The following is a 20,000-nucleotide window of genomic DNA, read 5'->3' as shown; positions in this document are numbered from 1 at the left end:
ACAGATACAGTATATCCCTATATATAGATGATCTACAATTGCTCAAACTATTATATCATTATCAACACACCATCAACTGCAACTCTGTTGATATGCAACAGTTTGGCAGGGTAAGGGTGATGGTTAGTGGATATTGAGTTGAAATGTGGTTGACAGTTAGTTGAACGTCAACTGAAGATCTACAAAACTTCTATAAAGATATGGCATATAATTAGGAGCCCGATCTGACATTGTGTGTCATCATGATGGTTTATGATGAGACAACGTTCAGACATTGAGAATCAGCCCTTATCCTCGGCCCTAGAGAGCAGGTAGATGCCAGCGTTCGCATGAGTTGACTTGGATTAGCCCCTTCAACTGACGTTCGACTGCTGTCATACTGTATGTTACACATTGGAACACATCGGTAGTGGTGAGATGAATGCTTCCCTACAGTGCTTTGGGTGTCTAGACTAAGGTATAAGGTATAAGGTATTGGGTGTCTAGACTAAGGTATAAGGTATAAGGTATTGGGTGTCTAGACTAAGGTATAAGGCAGGGGTCGGCAACTAAGTTTGTCCCAAAAAATTTTGAGCCACTAGATGGCGGGCCCGAACATAATCAAAGGCTAATTTAAGTAATTGATTGTTTAAAAATGTGACACGTTCTAATGCTTTGACTTTTCTTTCGAGAGATGTACACATCGCTAGTCAACTAACACAGCTTGTTTTGTGAGCCTGCTAATAATGTAAAGTAGTGTTCTAGTTAACTAGGTAACAATGTAAAGTAGTGTTCTAGTTAACTAGGTAACAGTCCAATCCATTGCGTTGCAGTATTAGGCTTGACTAGCGAGTTTGTGTTGTGATTCTCAACAATGTTGAAACGTAGTTTCACTCTTTTCCATAGTTGTGGATGATACATGTGTGGACTGACGATGTAGCGCAGCCTAACTTATTCTAATAATTATTTAACATAGTTTTATTCTGATAATTATTCCCCCCTCCTCCCAGACAAGGTCACATTATTATTGGATTGGTTGTTTGCGTGCCGGGTGAAGTTAGCTAAACAACCTGCTAGCTAGCAAGAGAAACATCATGTCACTCTCCAAAGGTCTAAAGAGGAAAGTTGACGGTGAAAACAGGTTATTTAAAGAGGAATGGACAGTGAACTATACGTCCATCCTACCTGGTTTCATCAATGCAAAGCCGTTGTGAGACTCACATCTTCCGTGCTCACAATGTTCCCTTTTTGAGAACTGCTTGAGGATTAAATTGACGTCCATATCACCAGATGTCAAGCTGCTATATCAAGATATTGTCTGTCCCTGTGTCATTCACTCTCAACATGGATAAAAGTACAAGCATTATTCAGGTGGAGGTCGATTCTCTATTCGGACATTATAGCCGCTATATGTGGGACTGTCGGTCCGATATTGTAAAAAAAGAAAGAAATAAAAAATAGTGGATTCTCAAAATAATCTGCTGGGCCAAATATTATTGGTGATGGGCCAGCAATGGCCCATGGGCCGCCTGTTGCCGACCCCTGGTATAAGGTATTGGGTGTCTAACGAAGGTATAAGCAGTGGCGATTCTAGAGATTTATACATGGGGTGGCAAGCAGATATTTTAGCGTGGCCATAATTTGTGGCCATCTTAATATGTGATTCATATTGATGTATATTTATCATCCCTTATTGCCTGTTCTGCAGAACTAGTGTGTGCACACCAGTGTGTATGTGTACAGGTTTCTCTCTTATCCAGTAAATTATTACTTAATTACTTAAATTAAGACATTTACAGAGACAGAGACAGAGATTATTATTATTTTAACCCTAACCCACATTTTATTATCTCTTTCATTCGGAGACAATAAACAAGGAACATGAATAACGTGTGCTGAACTTGATCGTCAGAACAAACATAATAAGAATGAGAGGTTTCATGTCCAAGCAAGCCCTTGAACTCATCCATGCATTTGTTTAGAGTAGACTTGATTATTGTATTAAAATCTTGTTACAATGACATAACTATAATAACTCTAACGTCAGCTAAACAGTAAGTAAAAGCTGTATCTGTGTAGCTAACGAACGCTAGCTAGCTAAATAGCTAGCGAACTTAGCTAAGTGGTAAACAGCTGAACTGCAAAAACGTCTTCGCTTCATAACTCAACAAATAACGTTACATTGATGAACAAAACATTCATTCATTTACTAAACATATCCATTAGGTAATGAATTCTAAACGTAATAACGTAATGAGTTAAAACCACATTTCACATTACCTGAACAGGCTCCACGAGACTGACAGCTCAGCGGGCAAACTCAAATCTGTCACGTGACCCAGGGTGCAACCATTCAGGACGCAGGGGTGGAACACTGAGTTTATTTTTCATACTTGAGAATTTGAGAAATAAAAATAAAAAATAAAGATCCAATAATAATAATAATACAACAAATGATATCCCTCTATGGCACACATTATGAATCCAGTTGGGAAAAAAATGTTTGGAGTGTTTTTTTGTCTTAGAATAGACCAAATAAACATAATCTAAAGACATTTTAAATAAATATTTTTTGGGGGTACTTTTTGGGATGCGTTGCCTTGAGGCAACACTGTGCCATAATGGTCAGTCAAAGTCAAAGTCAAAGTCAGCTTTATTGTTAATCTAATATATGTACAGACATACAGAGGGCTGAAATTGCGTTTCCCTCTCATGTACGGTGCATAGCAAACAAAAACAATAAATAACAGTATAATACGACAAGATTAGACATAACTATATATACAAAAAATACTAGATAAAATATTTTAAATGTGCGGTACAATGTACAGGGGTGGAATACAATAGACAATAGTGGTAATTGGCTTAGTATAATAGAGTAAAGTGGCTAAAGTACGTAAATGTAAGTAATGGTCAGTAATGGCATGGAGAGTGCCCCCGAGAGGCGCCCGAGAGGTGCTCCAAGAGAGGCGCGCCTGCCCCCTGACAGGTGCGCCTGACCAGTGTCATGGTGAATCCATAGTGGCACAGTGTTGCCTCAAGGCAACATTTGCAACTTACCATAATGGTACAGTGTTGCCTCAAGGCAACATTTGCATTTTAACAAGTTTCCATTACTTAATTAGCAAATAAAGTAAATTAAACTATTAGAAGGTAAGCTTTACTCAGCTATTATTATGAATATATATTTTTCCAGATTGAAAAAGGCCAGGAAAATATGTTTTCAGACGATGTTTGTGGAGAGAAATGGCTAAGCTGATCCTTGTGGGACAGCCTGCAAAAAAGGGATTCAGCATGGCCTACAGAGAGACATGTGACACATTCAAACACTGCCTTTGGTTCCTTATGGCCCTGCCTCTTTTTCTAAGTATTGCATCATAACTGGGGATGCATTGTGTGAATGTAAAAGGCCAAGAATGGGTATGTTGCCTAGAGGCAACAAGGTGCCATAGAGGGATATCAGTTGGTCTGTGTAACTGGGGTGGCAAGTAGGGTGGCAGGACCTTTTTCAAGGGTGGCAGCTGCCACCCTTTGCCACCGTGGTAGCTTCGCCACTGGGTATAAGGTATAAGGTATTGGGTGTCTAACGAAGGTATAAGGTATAAGGTATAAGGTATAAGGTATAAGGTATTGGGTGTCTAACGAAGGTATAAGGTATAAGGTATAAGGTATTGGGTGTCTAAGGTATAAGGTATGACAACAGGCCTGAGACCAGTGGTTTTACAGGCGTCTGATAAACATGTTCTGGTTGCCTCCCTAAGGGAGAACTTTGCTCTGTGGGGATTCCGGACCACATACCAGGCACACCCTTGACAACTGCTCCGGACTTCAGTAATAATAAATACACCTGTGGCATCCTTCCCTATCTAGAGTTATCATTAGACCCAGTTCACACTGGAAGTGCTGTTAATACCACGGATCAATGTGCTCATGACAGTGGACTTTGCCTCTGTCCTTTTATGAGGAAGTCTTGGGAGTGTTCAGAGCTCTGTGACTGAAACCCATACCTGGGATCATGAATACATGTAGTATCAGTTCTGAACGAGAGGAGACAAATAGATTCACACAGTGAATAACACATCAAATCTAATACCGACACCGACAGGTAAGACACCTGGGACATCTATACTGTCATTTGGACACGCTTGACATAACAGCTTTGGCAGATTATTACCTGATTAAAGGTTACTCAACTAATGTATAACTACTATTTGAAATGTGTGTTACTGTAGCTCATGTGTGATTATTTGAGGGGACATGTGAGAATATGTGAGTGTTGTAAACGAAGGGAGGTGTAAGGTGTACAATGTCCAAGTTCAAGTTTATTGTTACATCCCATCAAGTATAAGAGAGTAAAATTCATAGGCTTCAGTTCTTCAACATTGCAGCAACAAGTGAAACAAAGTGGCAGTAGTGTATCTCTTTATACGTACAATTGTTCCAATTCAGACATTCATTACTCAAACATGACTGTTCTCACAACATTTAAAGTATTCCCTTTTAATAAGTGTAGAAAAACTGGTTGTTAGCAAGCCTATCTTGATACTATGTTCGATAGCACCATAAAGATGACACGTGATTTCTAAAGAACAGCGCTTTGTTGCTAGGAAACTATCCATGGTTGATAATGATAAAGTCATCTTCTGTCTTTATCAAAGTTTAACTGATTAATTATTTTGTAGAGAACACCTATTAAACCTACTTATATTTTAAACTATATGCTTTCAGCTTTCTTTCAGATTTTGCTCTGCCCAGAACATGTCAAATGGAAAACAATATGCTCTCTTGTTTGCACTGTGTGTTTGCACATTTTATAATCTAAATGAGGGTGTCATGTAATTTGGAGCCCACTGTACCTAAAATCAAGTGGTTTTCCTCCTCTGAAAATGTTGGTAAAATTCAAAGCAATTGTTAAAACAAAATTCTGTATAACACTGGCTATAAAATACTATGTAGTCTAATGAGCAATACAAACTTGGTCAAAACATGATCCATCTGTTTTGAATAGAGAAGCAGCACAGGACACTACCTGTGTCCATAATGTGATTATGGTTGGTGATTATGATTAATGATTAACTACAGCTCATTTCTAGACTCAGATGTTCTTAATTCAGAGCACATCAGGTAATATTTAACATGTATTTAATCTGATGACAGTTTCAGTTTCAGTATTATCAATAGTTCTAGAGGTGATGCTAGTATTACTGGTAGATGAAGTTAAGTATTATCAGTAGTTCTAGTAGAGGTTATGCTAGTATTACTAGTAGATGGAGTAACATGGAGATCACAATAGCAGTTGTGGATATCACTGCCAGGTGCTTTAGTGGTTGAGGTCACCATGTGATGTTCATGCATGCTATCTGCAGCTGTGTCACACCCAGGTGTCCCAGGATGTTTCGGAGTAGCAGTCCCTTTGGGTATGAGACCAGCAGCTACGCAGGATCCATCCAGTCGAAGTATGTGTCTCCTTGTCCTCTTGTAGGCCTATATGTTGTTATTTCTTGTCATCCTCTTTGATGTTTTGCCTCTCAAATCTCAAATCTCAATTCTCCCCTTCATTGGCAGTGGCTATTCTATGGATGACAGGTCCTCACAGATATCCAACTTGTCCAGGCCTAGTTCAAAGTCAATATACAGTAAGTAGAAGCAGTGGACCCCAATTCATGTGTCATTTATCATTGTGAGTGGGACATCCATGTAGGGATGCACAGTATGTTGAAATTTGTTGACATTGAATTTCAACTGTTGACTCATAAGCGTCTGTGTGTCATTCAATGTATCCCATCAGTGCAGAGAAAGGAGTATGCAGAATCGATAAACAAGATGATGGACAAATTCCAGTACCGAGTAGAGGTATTGTTTTTGTTTATCAGAATTATGTTCTCAATCATGTTATCAATCAAACCATGACAATGACTTTTACTGAAGACTGTAGCTAACATAACCACCCCATAGGCCCTTATTGTGATTGTGCTATGCTAATGAATCAATAGAAGTGCTCTAGTTAAACTAGCGTACTACATAGCCGTGCCTGTGTTCATGTGGCTTCTCTGTTTCTCTGTGTCTTCCATCCAGCACCTCTTCACCTGTGATCTGGACGGGAAGGACGTGAGAGACGTGACCGACTGTGTCGAGCGGCTGAAGCTGCTAGACGGCATGGGACGCGTATGGGGACAGGACATGGTGCTGGAGGTCCGAGATGGCACCTTGCTGATGACAGACATCGAGACTAAGGTGGGTACAAACACTCAGGGAGCATCAGGACATGTTATTAACACAGCTCGCTAGGAAATTAAATGCAGTGAAGACCTTGCCACTTTTTTGGGCCGCTTTTGGCAACGAAGCGACATCCAATGGGTTTGGAGGCATCTTCTGTACACTTCAGAATACATTCTGCTGCTGCCATCAGCAGTCACAATCGGGGGGTAGTGGTGGTCTAGTGGTAGTGAGTTGGACTAGTGATCGGAAGGTTGTGAGTTCAAATCCCGCCTGAAACCACACCACTACTAGTGTGCCCTTGAGTAAGGCACTTAGCCCTCAGTTACTCCAGGGGGAATGTCCCTGTAATTCGTAATTGTAAGTCGCTTTGGATTAAAGGCGTCTGCTAAATGGCCAAATTAATTTAATTAATTAATTAACAAGTTTTAATTAAGTAAGTTAGCTACTTCTAGAGGCAGCTACACATGCCCAAACCTCCACCCCCTGCACCGTGTTTCACAACATTTGAGGTAGTAAGCTGTAAATCTTGAGCAGATCCTTTTTTCTTCAAATGTTCCTCTTGCAATCACTCTGGTACATGATCACATCCATCTTATCAGTCCACAACCTCTTGGAGGGTTCCTGATCTGTGGGACAGTTGTTCTACCTTCTGGAGAGTGTTCCTTATCTGTGGGACAGTTGTTCTACCTTCTGGAGAGTGTTCCTGATCTGTGGGACAGTTGTTCTACCCCCTGGAGAGTGTTCCTGATCTGTGAGACAGTTGTTCTACCTCCTGGAGAGTGTTCCTTATCTGTAGGACAGTTGTTCTACCTCCTGTAGAGTGTTCCTGATCCGTGGGACAGTTGTTCTACCTCCTGGAGAGTGTTCCTGATCTGTGGGAGAGTTGTTCTACCTCCTGGAGAGTGTTCCTGATCCGTGGGACAGTTGTTCTACCTCCTGGAGAGTGTTCCTGATCCGTGGGACAGTTGTTCTACCTCCTGGAGAGGGTTCCTGATCTGTGGGACAGTTGTTTTGAGGTTTTTCGTAATTATGGAGAGCATTCTTCAGTCATCCACTGTAAAAGTCTTTCTTGGCCTTATAGACCGTTTGCGTTTGCTGAGCTCACCAGTGCTTTTTAATTCGTTTTTAATGATGTTAAACTGGCAAGCGTAAGGTTTTAGATTAGATTAGATTAGATTCAACTTTATTGTCATTACAGAGTACCATACAACGACATGCAGTTTAGCATCTAATCAGAAGTGCAAATAGTGACGTAAAACATAATATAAAAAAACATGATAACTACAGCATAAGTACAGTAGTTAGAGGTATATCGTTTTTTGTCTGTTTTTTTTATCCTAATAATGTCTTCCTTCGTTTTTCTTGTCCTCATGTTGACAGACACAATAGTGAAGTGAAGTGGAGTGAAACTTTATTTATATAGCGCCTTTCGTACACGGATGCAACTCAAAGCGCCTTTCCCTTTGGAGTTTCAATAGTAAACTCCAAAGGCAAATGCAAAGCCTAGAGTCAATACTAGACATTGACAGCGCTCTTATGCCTGCACAAATGTCCCATTACTTATGAGCACCCTTAAACAAGGGGACTATGCATAGAAAGTGTTTATGAAACCAATATGTACACATAATCTCTACCTTATATTAATGGTTCGATTTAAAATCCAAACGTTTGGTGTGTCGAACCAAAAGAAGAAAACATGCTTTACTGTCCCATTACTTATGCAGGGCACTGTATGTGTATATGTATATGTGTATACAATGTTTATTCCCATTCTGAGTGCTTACTCCTTGCCAACCGTGGACCTGTGCTTTCTCCCCCTCTCGACCCCTCTCAACCCCTCTCTCTCCTGGGGTTCAGGAGGAGCTGGAGTCCCTGGCTCTGAGCAGCGTGCTGGAGCTGAAGGCTGTGATGGACAGCGGTGTGTATAACTCCCTGCTGACAGTGACCGTGCAGGACCACAGAAAGAGGACCGCCAGTGTGTTCATGTTCCAGTGTGAGGACCTGAGGGTGAGGAGACAAGGGTGTAATCATAATCACACCATTTTCATCAAGACAGTCAGGAGGACTGATCTTTACTCACAGATTGTTTTACTCATCTTTACTCTACACTCTGAAAAAAAAAGTGCTACCAGAACCATAAAGAGTTCTTCAGCTGTTCTTGTGGGAGAACCTTTCCACAGAAGGTTCTAAATGGAGCTGAAAAGGGTTCTATAGGTTTTCCTACAGGGACAGTCGAAGTACCCTTTTGGGACCCTTTTTCTTCTAAAAGTGTACGTACATGTTCATAGATATGAATGAAAGAGGAGAATGTAATTTGTCATTTCAGGCCGACTACATTAAAAAGGACCTACATCGAGCGCTCGCCAACAAGAATGCTGGCATCAGGTAGGTTGTACTCAGTAGAGAAAAAAAACAAGCAATAAAATAGTGTTTTAATGTCATTATTGCCATTCTTGTTTTTGCTGATTTGTATCATTTCTCACCTCATGTAGAGATAACCGAGACGCCATGGCTGGCCTTCAGATCCTACAGAACACCGCTCCACCCCCAGAGCAGAGAGAATGGTCTGCTCCAGATTACCCTCCATCTCAATGGAGCAGTCCAGACTATGGTGAGTCAATGGAAGACTCCGACCCAAACTTCCTCTTTTAGTAATCATTGGAAACAGATTCTGTCCAATCTCTGCAATAGTTTCATGGCACATGAAGAGATAATTGGGGCTAACTAACTAGATGGGGGAATAGCCCCATCTGTGTCTAGTTGATTATATTAATAACTATATCTAATATTTTTTCCAATTGTAAATATGAATAAACCCCTAGTCACAGAGGGAGCTATGTGGTAAAAAAACATTTTTTAGACTATACTCTTAGTAATCAATACAGTATTGTTTCCCCCACCATAGATGATGACCCCCGCCCCACACCTTCACCAGTCATGCCCAGGGAAGAGGCCTTGCCCCACAGGAGGGACCCCTCGCCCCAGCCCCCCCCAGATCCTGTCTCTCCTCCATTACCATACACAGAGACAGACAGGAACGTGGTCAGTGTTCTGCTTCCCATTGTATATCGCACTGCATTTCTGTGTCTATTAGGATGCCCAAACGTGAACCTACTTTCTGAAATGTTTTTAGTTCATTCATCCCTTGTGACCAAGCCTCACCAGAACATGAACATTGGTACTATACAGTACGCTTGGTACAATACACTTTATCTTCTTCTCTACAGGATATCTTGAATCATATATTCACTGACATTGAAATCTTCATGGGCAAAATAGCCGCCGTAGTGGCCAAAAACGACAAGAAGAAGAAGTGGAAGAAGAAGAAGAAGGATAAAGGTGATTTACTAATGAAACACTTTATCCCACTCAACCCTATCCAAGTGAAACAGAACCATTGTCGAAAACATTGTTCAGTTTCTGGCCAGACATGTTACAGCAAAGACATTGAAGACATTGCTAAGGACAATATTGCATGGCCGTGTTTATGATAACGCCTCTTCATTCTGTCAATGTTTGGGGTGTGCAAACATCCGTGGTGATGGTACTGTTATCTGTTGGTTTCGTCTAATCTCTAATCTCTAAGCTATTGAGGGTTTTCCGTCTGATGTGGAGTTTGCATCCTGTCTCCAGAAAATCAAGAGTGGGTTCAACCTTCTGGTATGTCTATGTTATTCATCTCACTGCTGTTGTGAACTCATTGGGGGGCATTTCAGTGTCACCTAGCATACCTATTGTTTAGCCTGCTTCCAAACTAATTTCCCCCTAAAAGAGACAATTCACTGGTTTATGCTACACCTGTGAATAAGTACATTGAGATTGCCGTGTCAAATCAATCATCTGTTTAGCTGATTTTTTTCTCACACCAATACATGATATGACACCATTTGACATTTTTAAAATATCATGATAACAAATTTGTCATGAAAGTGGTGTATCTTCCTAAAGTGAAGCAGCTCTATATCTCCTTAAACCTACTCCTGGCATGGTTTTATCAAGAACACAATTTGCATGACCCCCTAATGGAAGTGAAGTGATATCTTGAATACATTGGTGACTGAGTTCACGGTAAAACATAAGCGTGCTCTAAACCACAGGAGGATACAGCAATCACGTTTCGAGGCTGTGAGTCTAAATACTGTTGGGGTTAAACAGACAAACTATGCTAAGCTAGTTGACACGCAATAGCCCTGAATTGAATAATAAATGTTGTTCAGTTATCTGATATTGACTGAATTCTTCTTCTCTGTCTTGTTCTTGGTGACAGGGGGAGCTCAACGGACAGATTAATAATCCCAGCGCTCCTGACTTCGTCCATGTCCTCTTCTCCACCCTGGCCTTTGTAAGTGACTCTTACTCCTGACATCGTCTTTATTCTCAGCTCCGCTACATCTGCCTATGCTATGCTAACTAATCCTAATCTGATGTGTTCACTTCAATTTACCTTCATTAAGCGTGTAGAGCCATCTTAGATTATTATGGATTATCGCTTATTTGTTATGGAGATCAAAGGCCTCTCATGGTCATCTGAGTGACGGATTGATCATCCAATGATGAGCTCAGGATCCTCCTCTCTGACCACCACCAGCGCTGCTCTCAGAATCAACTCTCCCTCCCTCTCCCTCCCACTCCCTCTCCCTCCCTCCCTTTCCCTCCCTCCCTCTCCCTCCCTCTCCCTCCCACTCCCTCTCCCTCCCTCCCTCTCCCTCCCTCCCTCTCCCTCCCTCTCCCTCCCTCTCCCTTCCTCCCTCTCCCTCCCTCTCCCTCCCTTTCCCTCCCTCTCCCTCCCTCTCCCTCCCTTTCCCTCCCTCTCCCTCCCTTTCCCTCCCTCTCCCTCCCACTCCCTCCCTCTCCCTCCTTCTCCCTCTCTTTCCCTCTCTCTCCCTCCCTCCCTCTCCCTCCCACTCCCTCCCTCCCTCTCCCTCCCTCTCCCTCCCTCTCCCTTCCTCCCTCTCCCTCCCTCTCCCTCCCTCTCCCTCTCCCTCCCTCTCCCTCCCTCTCCATCCCTCCCCCAGGTGGTGTCCCACTGTTCTGAGTTGCTGCCCCCGGCCATCGTGGCCCCTCTGCTGGAGCCCGAGTGCATCCGTCTGCTGAGCGAGGAGGCCACCCCCGAGGAGGACGAGCTGTGGCAGTCCCTGGGCGACGCGTGGAACATCCCCAGGTGGGACGCTGTGCACTGACTCACTAAGCAGCCACCAATAAGGCTTCTTGTTGCATGAGAGCATCGGGGGCGGCTGTGGCTCAACCGGTAGAGCCGGCGTCTAATGATTGCAAAGTTGGCAGCTCGCTGTGGTTCGAATCCCCTGTGGGCCGTGTGTCTAAGAGTCCCCGAGCCTGCCACTGAACCCCTAATTGCTCCGGGGTCGCCTATGGCTACTATGGCTAGTACCTGTTGCCTAGATGCCCCCTCTAGAGCATACATGCATTTCGTTGTACTCATGTCACTGTAAGGTGCACCAGGGTTGGGCTCAGTTCCATTTCCATTCAGTGAATCCAGGAAGTAAACTGTATAAGTCCGATTCCAATTCTAAATTCTCCTCAATGAAAAAGCATAGCAGAGAAAATGTGGAATTGGGACTTTCTGTTTACTTCCATGAAGTGACTGAATTGAAATAGGATTGATCCCCAACCCTGATGTGCACACTTCTATGGAGGGTGAATCTCATCCTGTATCCCCCCCCCCCCCCATGTGGTCTCAGTACAAAATGGCCTGAGGATGACGAGGACATCCCTACCTACGCCCTGGAGTTCTACGACGGTTGGCAGCCGTCAGAGGTGTCCGAGGAGAGTCTGCGCTCGGCCCCTGGACAGGTAAACATCCACAGGATGAACAGGGGGGTATTCCATCAACGTCGCTAAAGGAAAATCTAGGCTTGTTTCGAAGTCTTGCGAGTACAGGCATATTTTGATAAATCTCATGAGACTGATTGACGGAATACCCCCCAGGTAAACATCCACAGGATGCGATGGAAAGAAATCAATGACATTACTTGTGAAACCATCATTGTATATTCGAGCATTACTGCAACATATGAAAATAAATCGGACTTACTTTTTCCTTGGCAGAAATTGCCCCCATGGGTACCCCCACCATCACGGTACGTATTGTGAGGATTGTACACCGTTATCATGTCATAAGTAATTGTGAATCGTGCCTGTGTGTCTTTATCTCTGGATGTGTGTTTCAGCCCAGACGAGCCCAACCCCAACTACATGCGTGTGAAGTATGACTTCAACGCAAGGAACAACAGAGAGCTGAACATCACGAAAGGAGAGGTTGTCCAGGTAACGCCTCATTATTAACTCCAACCAACCATGACCAACAACAGCAACAACCACTTAATACTACACTGGAAGTTTTTACAACACTACAGTATTACCCACAGACTAGTTACACCAGACAACAGAACAAAATATGTATTGTTAAACAGTACACCTCAATAAAGCTTTTATCCTTTTTCTTTTAAGTTATTATTTCTGAGTGGGGCAGTCCCACTCATATTTTTCATTTTATTGACAGATACAGTAGAGATTTAGACAGGAAGGATGGGTGAGAGAGAGAGGAGGGATGACATGCAGGATATGTCCCTGGCCGGAGTCGAACCGGGGACCCTGACATGGTCAACGCTTAACCCGCTACGCCACCTAAGCGCCCCATCTTTGATCCTTTTGACATCTCTGCTCTTATCTGTCCACAGTTACTGGACATGTCAAAGCAGTGGTGGAAGGTGAGGAACGCCGGCGGGGACGAGGGGTTTGTACCTAACAACGTCCTGGAGCCCATGAACAAGGAACCAGAACAGCAGGCAAGCTAAGCTACACTCAACACAGTACACTCAACACAGGCAGACATGCTAAGCTACACTCAACACAGGCAGACATGCTAAGCTACACTCAACACAGGCAGACATGCTAAGCTACACTCAACACAGGCGGACATGCTAAGCTACACTCAACACAGGCAAACAAGCTACAGTACAGTATCTTATGTGTATTTCTTATGTTTGAACGTTACCATGTACTGTGTTTGTAGCAAAGCAGCGACCCCCCCACCCTGACCAGGAGGTCCAAGCCAGGGGAGGTCAAGGCCTGGCTGGAGTACAAAGGCTTCGGTAAAATGTAAGAGCTTAAACTTATTCAAATGTTTGCTTAGAAATATATGCAAAGTTGATTAAATACTTGCTAGAATAGTATTTTGTACTGTTATCTTTAAAAAAAGAATACAAATAAACAATCATGTGGCCTGGGGTGGTCCAGTGGTCTAGCACCACGGTCTACAGTGCACACGTATGCCCATGTCGGCATGGGTTCAAATCCGGCCCCATGCCCTGCTGACATGCCCTCTCTCCCTTCTTCTCCTTACTTTCCTGTCTGTCTTCACTATATCTGTCCAATAAAAAGAAAAATATGAGTGGGACTTCCCCACTAAAATAAACGATCCTTCTCCCTCAGCACCGTGCGCTGTCTGGGGGTGCTGAGCGGCTCCATGCTCCTGGGGATGTCCAGAGAGGAGCTGAAGACCGTGTGTCCAGAGGAGGGAGGCCGGGTGTTCTTCCAGCTACAGAACATCAAGTCTGCCCTCGCTGTGAGTGACAAACCTCACTGCAAATAAATGTTTCCATGTATATAAAATGTATTTGTCAAATACACAAAATACACATTACACATACAAAATACACACTCCAAAACGTATGAATGGGAGTGGGTGTTATGAAGAACTATGGGGTGGGGGGGGGGGGGGGGGGGAGGGATGTTATCGCCATGGGGGGGGGTTACTCATGTGTTTATAGTGGGGGGGTAAGATAAGGGGGGGAAAAAAGTCAGGACAGACACTTATTTTGTTTGGTGTGATAATTGTGAGTTTTTCATGTGTACTGTTTTGTAATAAATGATTGATTACAAAAAAAAATGGGAGTGGGTGTTATCTTGTCGCTGCGTAGTCCAGCGACCACAGCCCAAACCCATCACAGAGTACAGTTTTCAGGAGAGTTGGAGGGAAGTCAACATTGTCATCATTTGACCGACTGCTGTTTTGTTCCCAGTCCCTCTGCTGAACCTTGTTCCCTCTCTCCCCTCCAGCTGGCCAGTGAGATACGGCACACAGAGCCTTAGGAGGACATGAGGCTGACGTGGCTGACTAGGCTGATCGATGGGAATGACCAGTCAAGACATCGCGAAGGACTCTGTCAGAACTTGTGCGTGTGTAACACCACAGATCAGAAAATAAACTCTATATAAGACAAATACTGTGTAATACTGTGAAATAATGAAATTACTGATAATAACAACTAAAAACTGAATAAGCTGTCATATCATGTCATCATAGCTGCATAGACAGTTTTTCTCTCATCACTGCCTATTTGATGAGATATTTATACATATGCTGTCTAAACTAAGTTGATATTTGACCGTTTGATCATAAATGTGTTGTATAGAACCAGTGTCGATGCCAACTTTCATTCTATGCTAGATTGTTCCGTCTCAATGTGTTGAAATGTATTAATGTAAATGGAATAACATGAATGATAGCTATGTTAGCAGTGATAAATGGGCACTTCTACAACTAAATTAATCATGTTATATCAAAGCCTCAAGTAAGTCTGAACCAATAAATAAATAAATTGTTATAAACCAGTAAATAAATTAGTTGATGTTTCATTTGTAAATAATTATTCAAGAAAATGTACACCATCTTCTGTAACATTAGCTAAGTCAATTATGATGCAAAAAAACCAAATAAACAAAAACGATAAAACGTTAGATGAATAAACATGCTTTATTTCATTCTTCAGACATTACACGTGTACTGTACCATATCAGAAGCATTTGAGTCTGTAAGACATTGGCATTCCTTTAAAGCCATGAGAATGACTACAGTACACTTAGAGCTGGTGTCTCAGACAGACGAAAACCTAGTCCTGCACTAAAATGCATCTTCAATTTACTATTGAAATGTTATTTAGTCTAAAACGAGGCTTAATATATGTCCAGGACACCAGCCCTACATTAACAAATCAGTCAATACAATGAAAACCATGTCAGTCATAGAAAAACAAAAGTGTGCAGAGAACTTGTAAAAACAAAGATAATGTCTACTTAAGAAAACACAGGAATTGAGCACAAAATAATTGAGCACAAAATTAAGCACGAAATAATCGAGTGAACAACAAAATGTCAGTATTTATATAGTGAAAAGAATACGTAGCCATTCTTCAATGACGATATTAATAAAGAACAAAAACTATGTGCATTGTGATAATTGACTGATCAACTGGTTTGTGTTCTGTAATGTCAACGACTGGGGTGTCTATTATCCAAACCTCACGGATCACAGCACATGAGAACAGCATCATGGACTAAAAATGGCTGCCACTGTTATTTCCAGTCCTGTGAGTAACGTCTACAAGTGTGCTCTACTAATTGAGACAGACGTAAACAGATGTTATCGGCGATGTTTGAGTCTCGTGAGTACAATGTAATCCCTGTGAGTAAGGGTGTGTGTGTGTGTGTGTGTGTGTGTGTGTGCGCGTGTATGTGTGTCTGTTACAGTAGAACCTGCTGGTTCCCTGGCGTTGTACTTTATATAAACAAACATAACAAAGGCATTCAGCTGATAGGAACCAGTGACTGGAGTTGGTGAGCTTTCAGCAGGACAGGGTCGGCTGTGGACCGTCTCTGACGGACAATAGAACATGGATGGATGGGAAAGCAAAAACACAGACCAACTGGAGTCAATGGGGCACCACACCCAACTTGACCAGGCCTGATCCTTTATCATTAACCTTGACTACACTCTTGACAACACTCCTGACACACTCCCTCATGTCACTCCTGTATCCCTGTATCATGTGATCACATCATTCACGTGTCTCACAATTTCCCTGCTCAATGAGATTGAAAAAATCGACATGAATCAAATCAATAAGGAAACAAAAACGTCCTCTCTGCCTCAACCAAACGGAAACAGAGGCCCAGTCGATGGCTGTGTGTGAGTGGGAGGGATAGTTACATTCTAGGAGTTACTGTGTGTATGTGTTAATGAAAGACTGGTTATATATTATGCGACACTGGTTGTGTTCAATGTCAGGGAATTGAATGTCAGGTACTATGAGTGCAGAAGGCCTCTTCAAACAGACACGACCCTGCATGACATCATCACCTTCACACACTGATGAAGAGGACCGCTGGCAGTTACATGGAATATGAAAACAGATTTGAACGCGACAATCAATAAAAAATATGAGGAAAAGCTAAATACTGAAAATACAAAAAAAAAAGAAAGAAAAGACAATAGACATTGAAATATTGAGTCCAATTATGAAGTCTAAAAACAAGAACCATAAGGACAATAATAATGTAATAACAACAGAAATCGTTCTGTTTTTTATGACTAATACCAGGCCACAAGGATCTACACAGCAATGAAGTTGAAGTGTGCGATCTAGTCATGGATATACTGTCCATATAAACGGCTCATCTCTCGCCTTATAAAAAATACACTTCTTTATATATTAAATCCAACTGACAGACTCACCCCCCCCCCATGTAGACCTCAACCCCCCTCCACACCGCCTCCCCAGGGGAGATTCCTGCTCATCATCTGTCCTGAACCATCCACCTCTCTTAAAGTGAACATATGGACTGTCTATTTTATGTGTATGTATTGTATGTGTATGTGTATATGTATGTGTATGTGTATGTGTATGTGTATGTATGTGTATGTATGTGTATGTATGTGTATGTGTTGTATGTGTATGTGTATGTGTTGTATGTATGTATGTGTATGTGTATGTGTTGTATGTGTATGTGTATGTGTATGTGTATGTGTATGTGTATGTGTATGTATGTGTATGTGTATGTGTTGTATGTGTATGTGTATGTATTGTATGTGTAAATCTACTGTCTTGGCATCGGAGGTACTGAACAATCAGAACAGTAGCGCTAATATTCAACATGAACGCTCACAGTTTGAGTGACAGGTACTGCAGAAGGATGGGGGAACCAATGACAGGGAGACTCTTTGGGCTAAGATAATGTCACCGTGACCATATTTGGCCAAAGCCAATCGAATCCTGACAAACGCTTTGTGCAACCGCGTCCCTGCGCGGTTCGAGCGTTGCCATAGGGATGATTAAAACGTGTCTCGCAGAAACTCCACCGAACTAACAAACCCGCTGCGCGCAGACACACGCTTCATACATGACGGCCGGCCGGCTGAACCCTGGGTTCTTACAGGCTTGGCTCAAGCTGCAGCCCACTGTTACTGTACACGGCTCTTCTGACTCTCTCCCTCATAGCAACAAGGTTAGGGGGTCAGGCATCCGACAAGGCTCCATGCAGGCATGCAGAACAGAAGACGACACCGTGACACCGGGACAGCGCAGGTACAAGCAGAGCGCTGGTAGAGAGACGCCGTTCCTCGAGAGCCCGGGAGGGGAAGGAAGCTACGTGTGTTTTACACAGCAGTGCCTGAAGCTCAAATCAAAAAGGCACTGGGTCAATCTTGTCTTGGTGCGTACAGAGCACTGCATGCTGGAAGAAATGTGGGGGGGGTGGGGGCGAAGGCCAGTCCTCCAGAGGTCCAGGGGCTAGTCTTTCCTGGACCAAGAGTGTAGGGTGGGTGGGAACGGCACGCGCGCACACACACGCACGCACGCACGCACGCACGCACACACAGGAGTGAGGAGGGTCCGTACAGTGACAGTTGAGGTAATGACAGGGGGGTGACAGCCCCTTGCTTGGACGTGGCGGTGCCCATCCTCCTGTGCTTACAAAGCAAGGTGTGGTTGAAGTTGTTTTTAAAAAAATGTTTTGTATATATCTTTTTTTAAATCATGCACACCTGTCAGCATCCACTCTACCACAGACATCTGTCAGATAGATACACACACATACTGTATCCACACCTGTCATAGTATAAATCTACTCTTTTCCGCTGCATATTGAAACTAGTGTGATTCTTCACATACAAGCTACAGTCATGTGAAGAAATTAGGACACCCCATGAAATATTTAGTTATATTAAATATATATATATAAAATCCTGATGCATGCACAGCATGTTTCAAATCACCCCACAGCATCTCAATAGGATTAAGATCCGGGCTTTTGACTTGGCCATTCCAGATCTCTTTTGAGACATTCCCTAGTGGATTTACTGGAATGTTTTGGGTCATTTTCAAGTTGCATGGTCCACATCCGCTTTAGCGTCACTTTTTGGACCGATGGTCTCACATTTTCCTCCAGCACCCTCTGATACAATAGAGAATTCATAGTGGATACTATGACGGTAGGCATTTTAAGAAGTAGTATGTTTAAAAGAAATGAAGATCAAATGTCCATACGTTGAAATAGACAACGGTTTTCATGGGGTGTCCTATCTTTTTTCACATGACTATGTGTTTTTTTTTCCGCAGCTAAAAATAAACTACTATCTAATGTTGGCTTTAACGGAATGTTTTGTGGTCGACTACAGAGACTTTGCTCTGCTGCTAGTGGGCTGCAGTAGAGTCTGCTGGATTTCCACTCCCACCCCCCACCTCCCCTCCTCCCCCTCCCACTCCCCCCCCCCCCCCTCCCACTCCCACCCCCCTCTCCTCTCCTCCCCTCCCCTCCCCTTGCTGCGAGTTGATTCACAGCTGATTCAGATCAGGAAGACGTGGCTGACCAGACGCTCCTCAGCAGACACATGAGGTGAAAGCCTTGGCTGCAGATGGGAGAGGCAGCTGATAACAGGACAGGACAGGCTAGCGCTCGCTAGGCCAAGGCTAGGCCACGCCCTGCTCTGAATGACACGACCGGATCGGTCCCTTCTCCGCTTTTTGAAGAAACTCAAGTCCGGCAAAACCGTACGTCAGTGGTTACCGTGGTTTCCAGAACGTATCTTCGAGTTAACATAGCAACTGTTGTGGAACAGGTGATGTAAACAACTTGATGTTGAGGCTAAAAACCAAACCCACCTACTGTATGTGTTGTGTTGCCTCGTCCGTGGTGTGTGTGTGTGTGTGTGCTGTAGGTAAGGCAGCCCCCCCCCAGGGACGACACTGTCGTAACCTTGCACCTGCGTCCTTCCTTCATAACAGTTCACACTATTATGAAGAGAGATGATAATATGATAATATTATTCCACTGTTAGATGTGTTAAGCTGAGTAAGGCAGCAGGGCCGTGTAATGGTGGTACTAGAAGCAGCTTTCCGGATGGGTTATCTGTGCAGCGTGTGTGTGTGTGTGTGTGTGTGTGTGTGTGTGTGTGTGTGTGTGTTTGTGAGTGTGTGTGGTGGGCCGTCAAATCACAGAATTACAACCCAGGATCTTCCCATGCGGGGTCAGCAGTTTTGGTTTGACTGAAGACCAGGGTCAGGATGTCAGAGTGGAGGATGGGGGTGGGGGGTCACGTGGATGGGGGTGGTCACGTGACTGAACAGGAGGATGGGGGTAGGGGGGGGGGGTCAGGTGACTGAACAAGATTGAAGAGTTTGAAGAGATGAAAAACTAGCCTACAGGCTACAGTCTTCTCTGTCTCTCCTCCCATTGGTGCATCAGAAACCAAAACACTGGAGGTTAACCCCTCGCTGACCTGGGGTCATGCTGGGGTCAATCGGACCCCGTCATCACAGTGAGCAACAGAGAGAAAGAGAGGAGTAGACAGAAACAGAGGGGAGGAGGAGGGGATTAACTCCACTGTCTGTGAGTTAAAGAGATAATCTGAGAGAGAGAGAGAGAGACAGAGAGAGAGAGAGAGAGCGAGAGCCGGAGGAGAACCGGACTCTCATGAACCCACTGGACCCCAGTATCACAACAAG

General features: G+C 43.4%; 2 protein-coding genes across 3 annotated transcripts in view; one reads left to right on the top strand and one right to left on the bottom strand.

Moving 5' to 3' along the window:
- Nucleotides 1–5,370: 5,370 nt before the first annotated feature.
- On the top strand, nt 5,371–14,397 carry eps8l3a (EPS8 signaling adaptor L3a; the record flags this gene model as incomplete). Its single annotated transcript, XM_080547912.1, has 19 exons — nt 5,371–5,435; nt 5,545–5,615; nt 5,768–5,832; nt 6,055–6,213; nt 8,056–8,205; nt 8,525–8,583; nt 8,691–8,809; nt 9,104–9,240; nt 9,426–9,537; nt 9,785–9,858; nt 10,466–10,540; nt 11,214–11,359; nt 11,898–12,009; nt 12,265–12,296; nt 12,387–12,483; nt 12,897–13,004; nt 13,232–13,317; nt 13,651–13,783; nt 14,278–14,397. The coding sequence occupies 19 exons, from the start codon at nt 5,371–5,373 to the stop codon at nt 14,308–14,310; spliced, it is 1,833 nt and encodes a 610-aa protein (XP_080404038.1). The 3' UTR covers nt 14,311–14,397.
- A 4,456-nt stretch (nt 14,398–18,853) lies between these two features.
- The window catches only part of LOC308173262 (AMP deaminase 2-like), a 46,305-nt gene continuing 45,158 nt past the window's right edge, over nt 18,854–20,000 (bottom strand). For both annotated transcript variants that reach the window (XM_080548263.1, XM_080548264.1), the window contains exon 18: nt 18,854–20,000. This exon is cut by the window's right edge and continues 489 nt beyond it. The gene's annotated coding sequence lies outside the window, so the exon portion shown is untranslated.

Source organism: Nansenia antarctica (genome assembly GCF_963989245.1).
Source record: "Nansenia antarctica genome assembly, chromosome: 18".
NCBI lineage: Eukaryota > Metazoa > Chordata > Actinopteri > Argentiniformes > Microstomatidae > Nansenia > Nansenia antarctica.
This window is presented reverse-complemented; position numbering and strand designations above follow the sequence as displayed.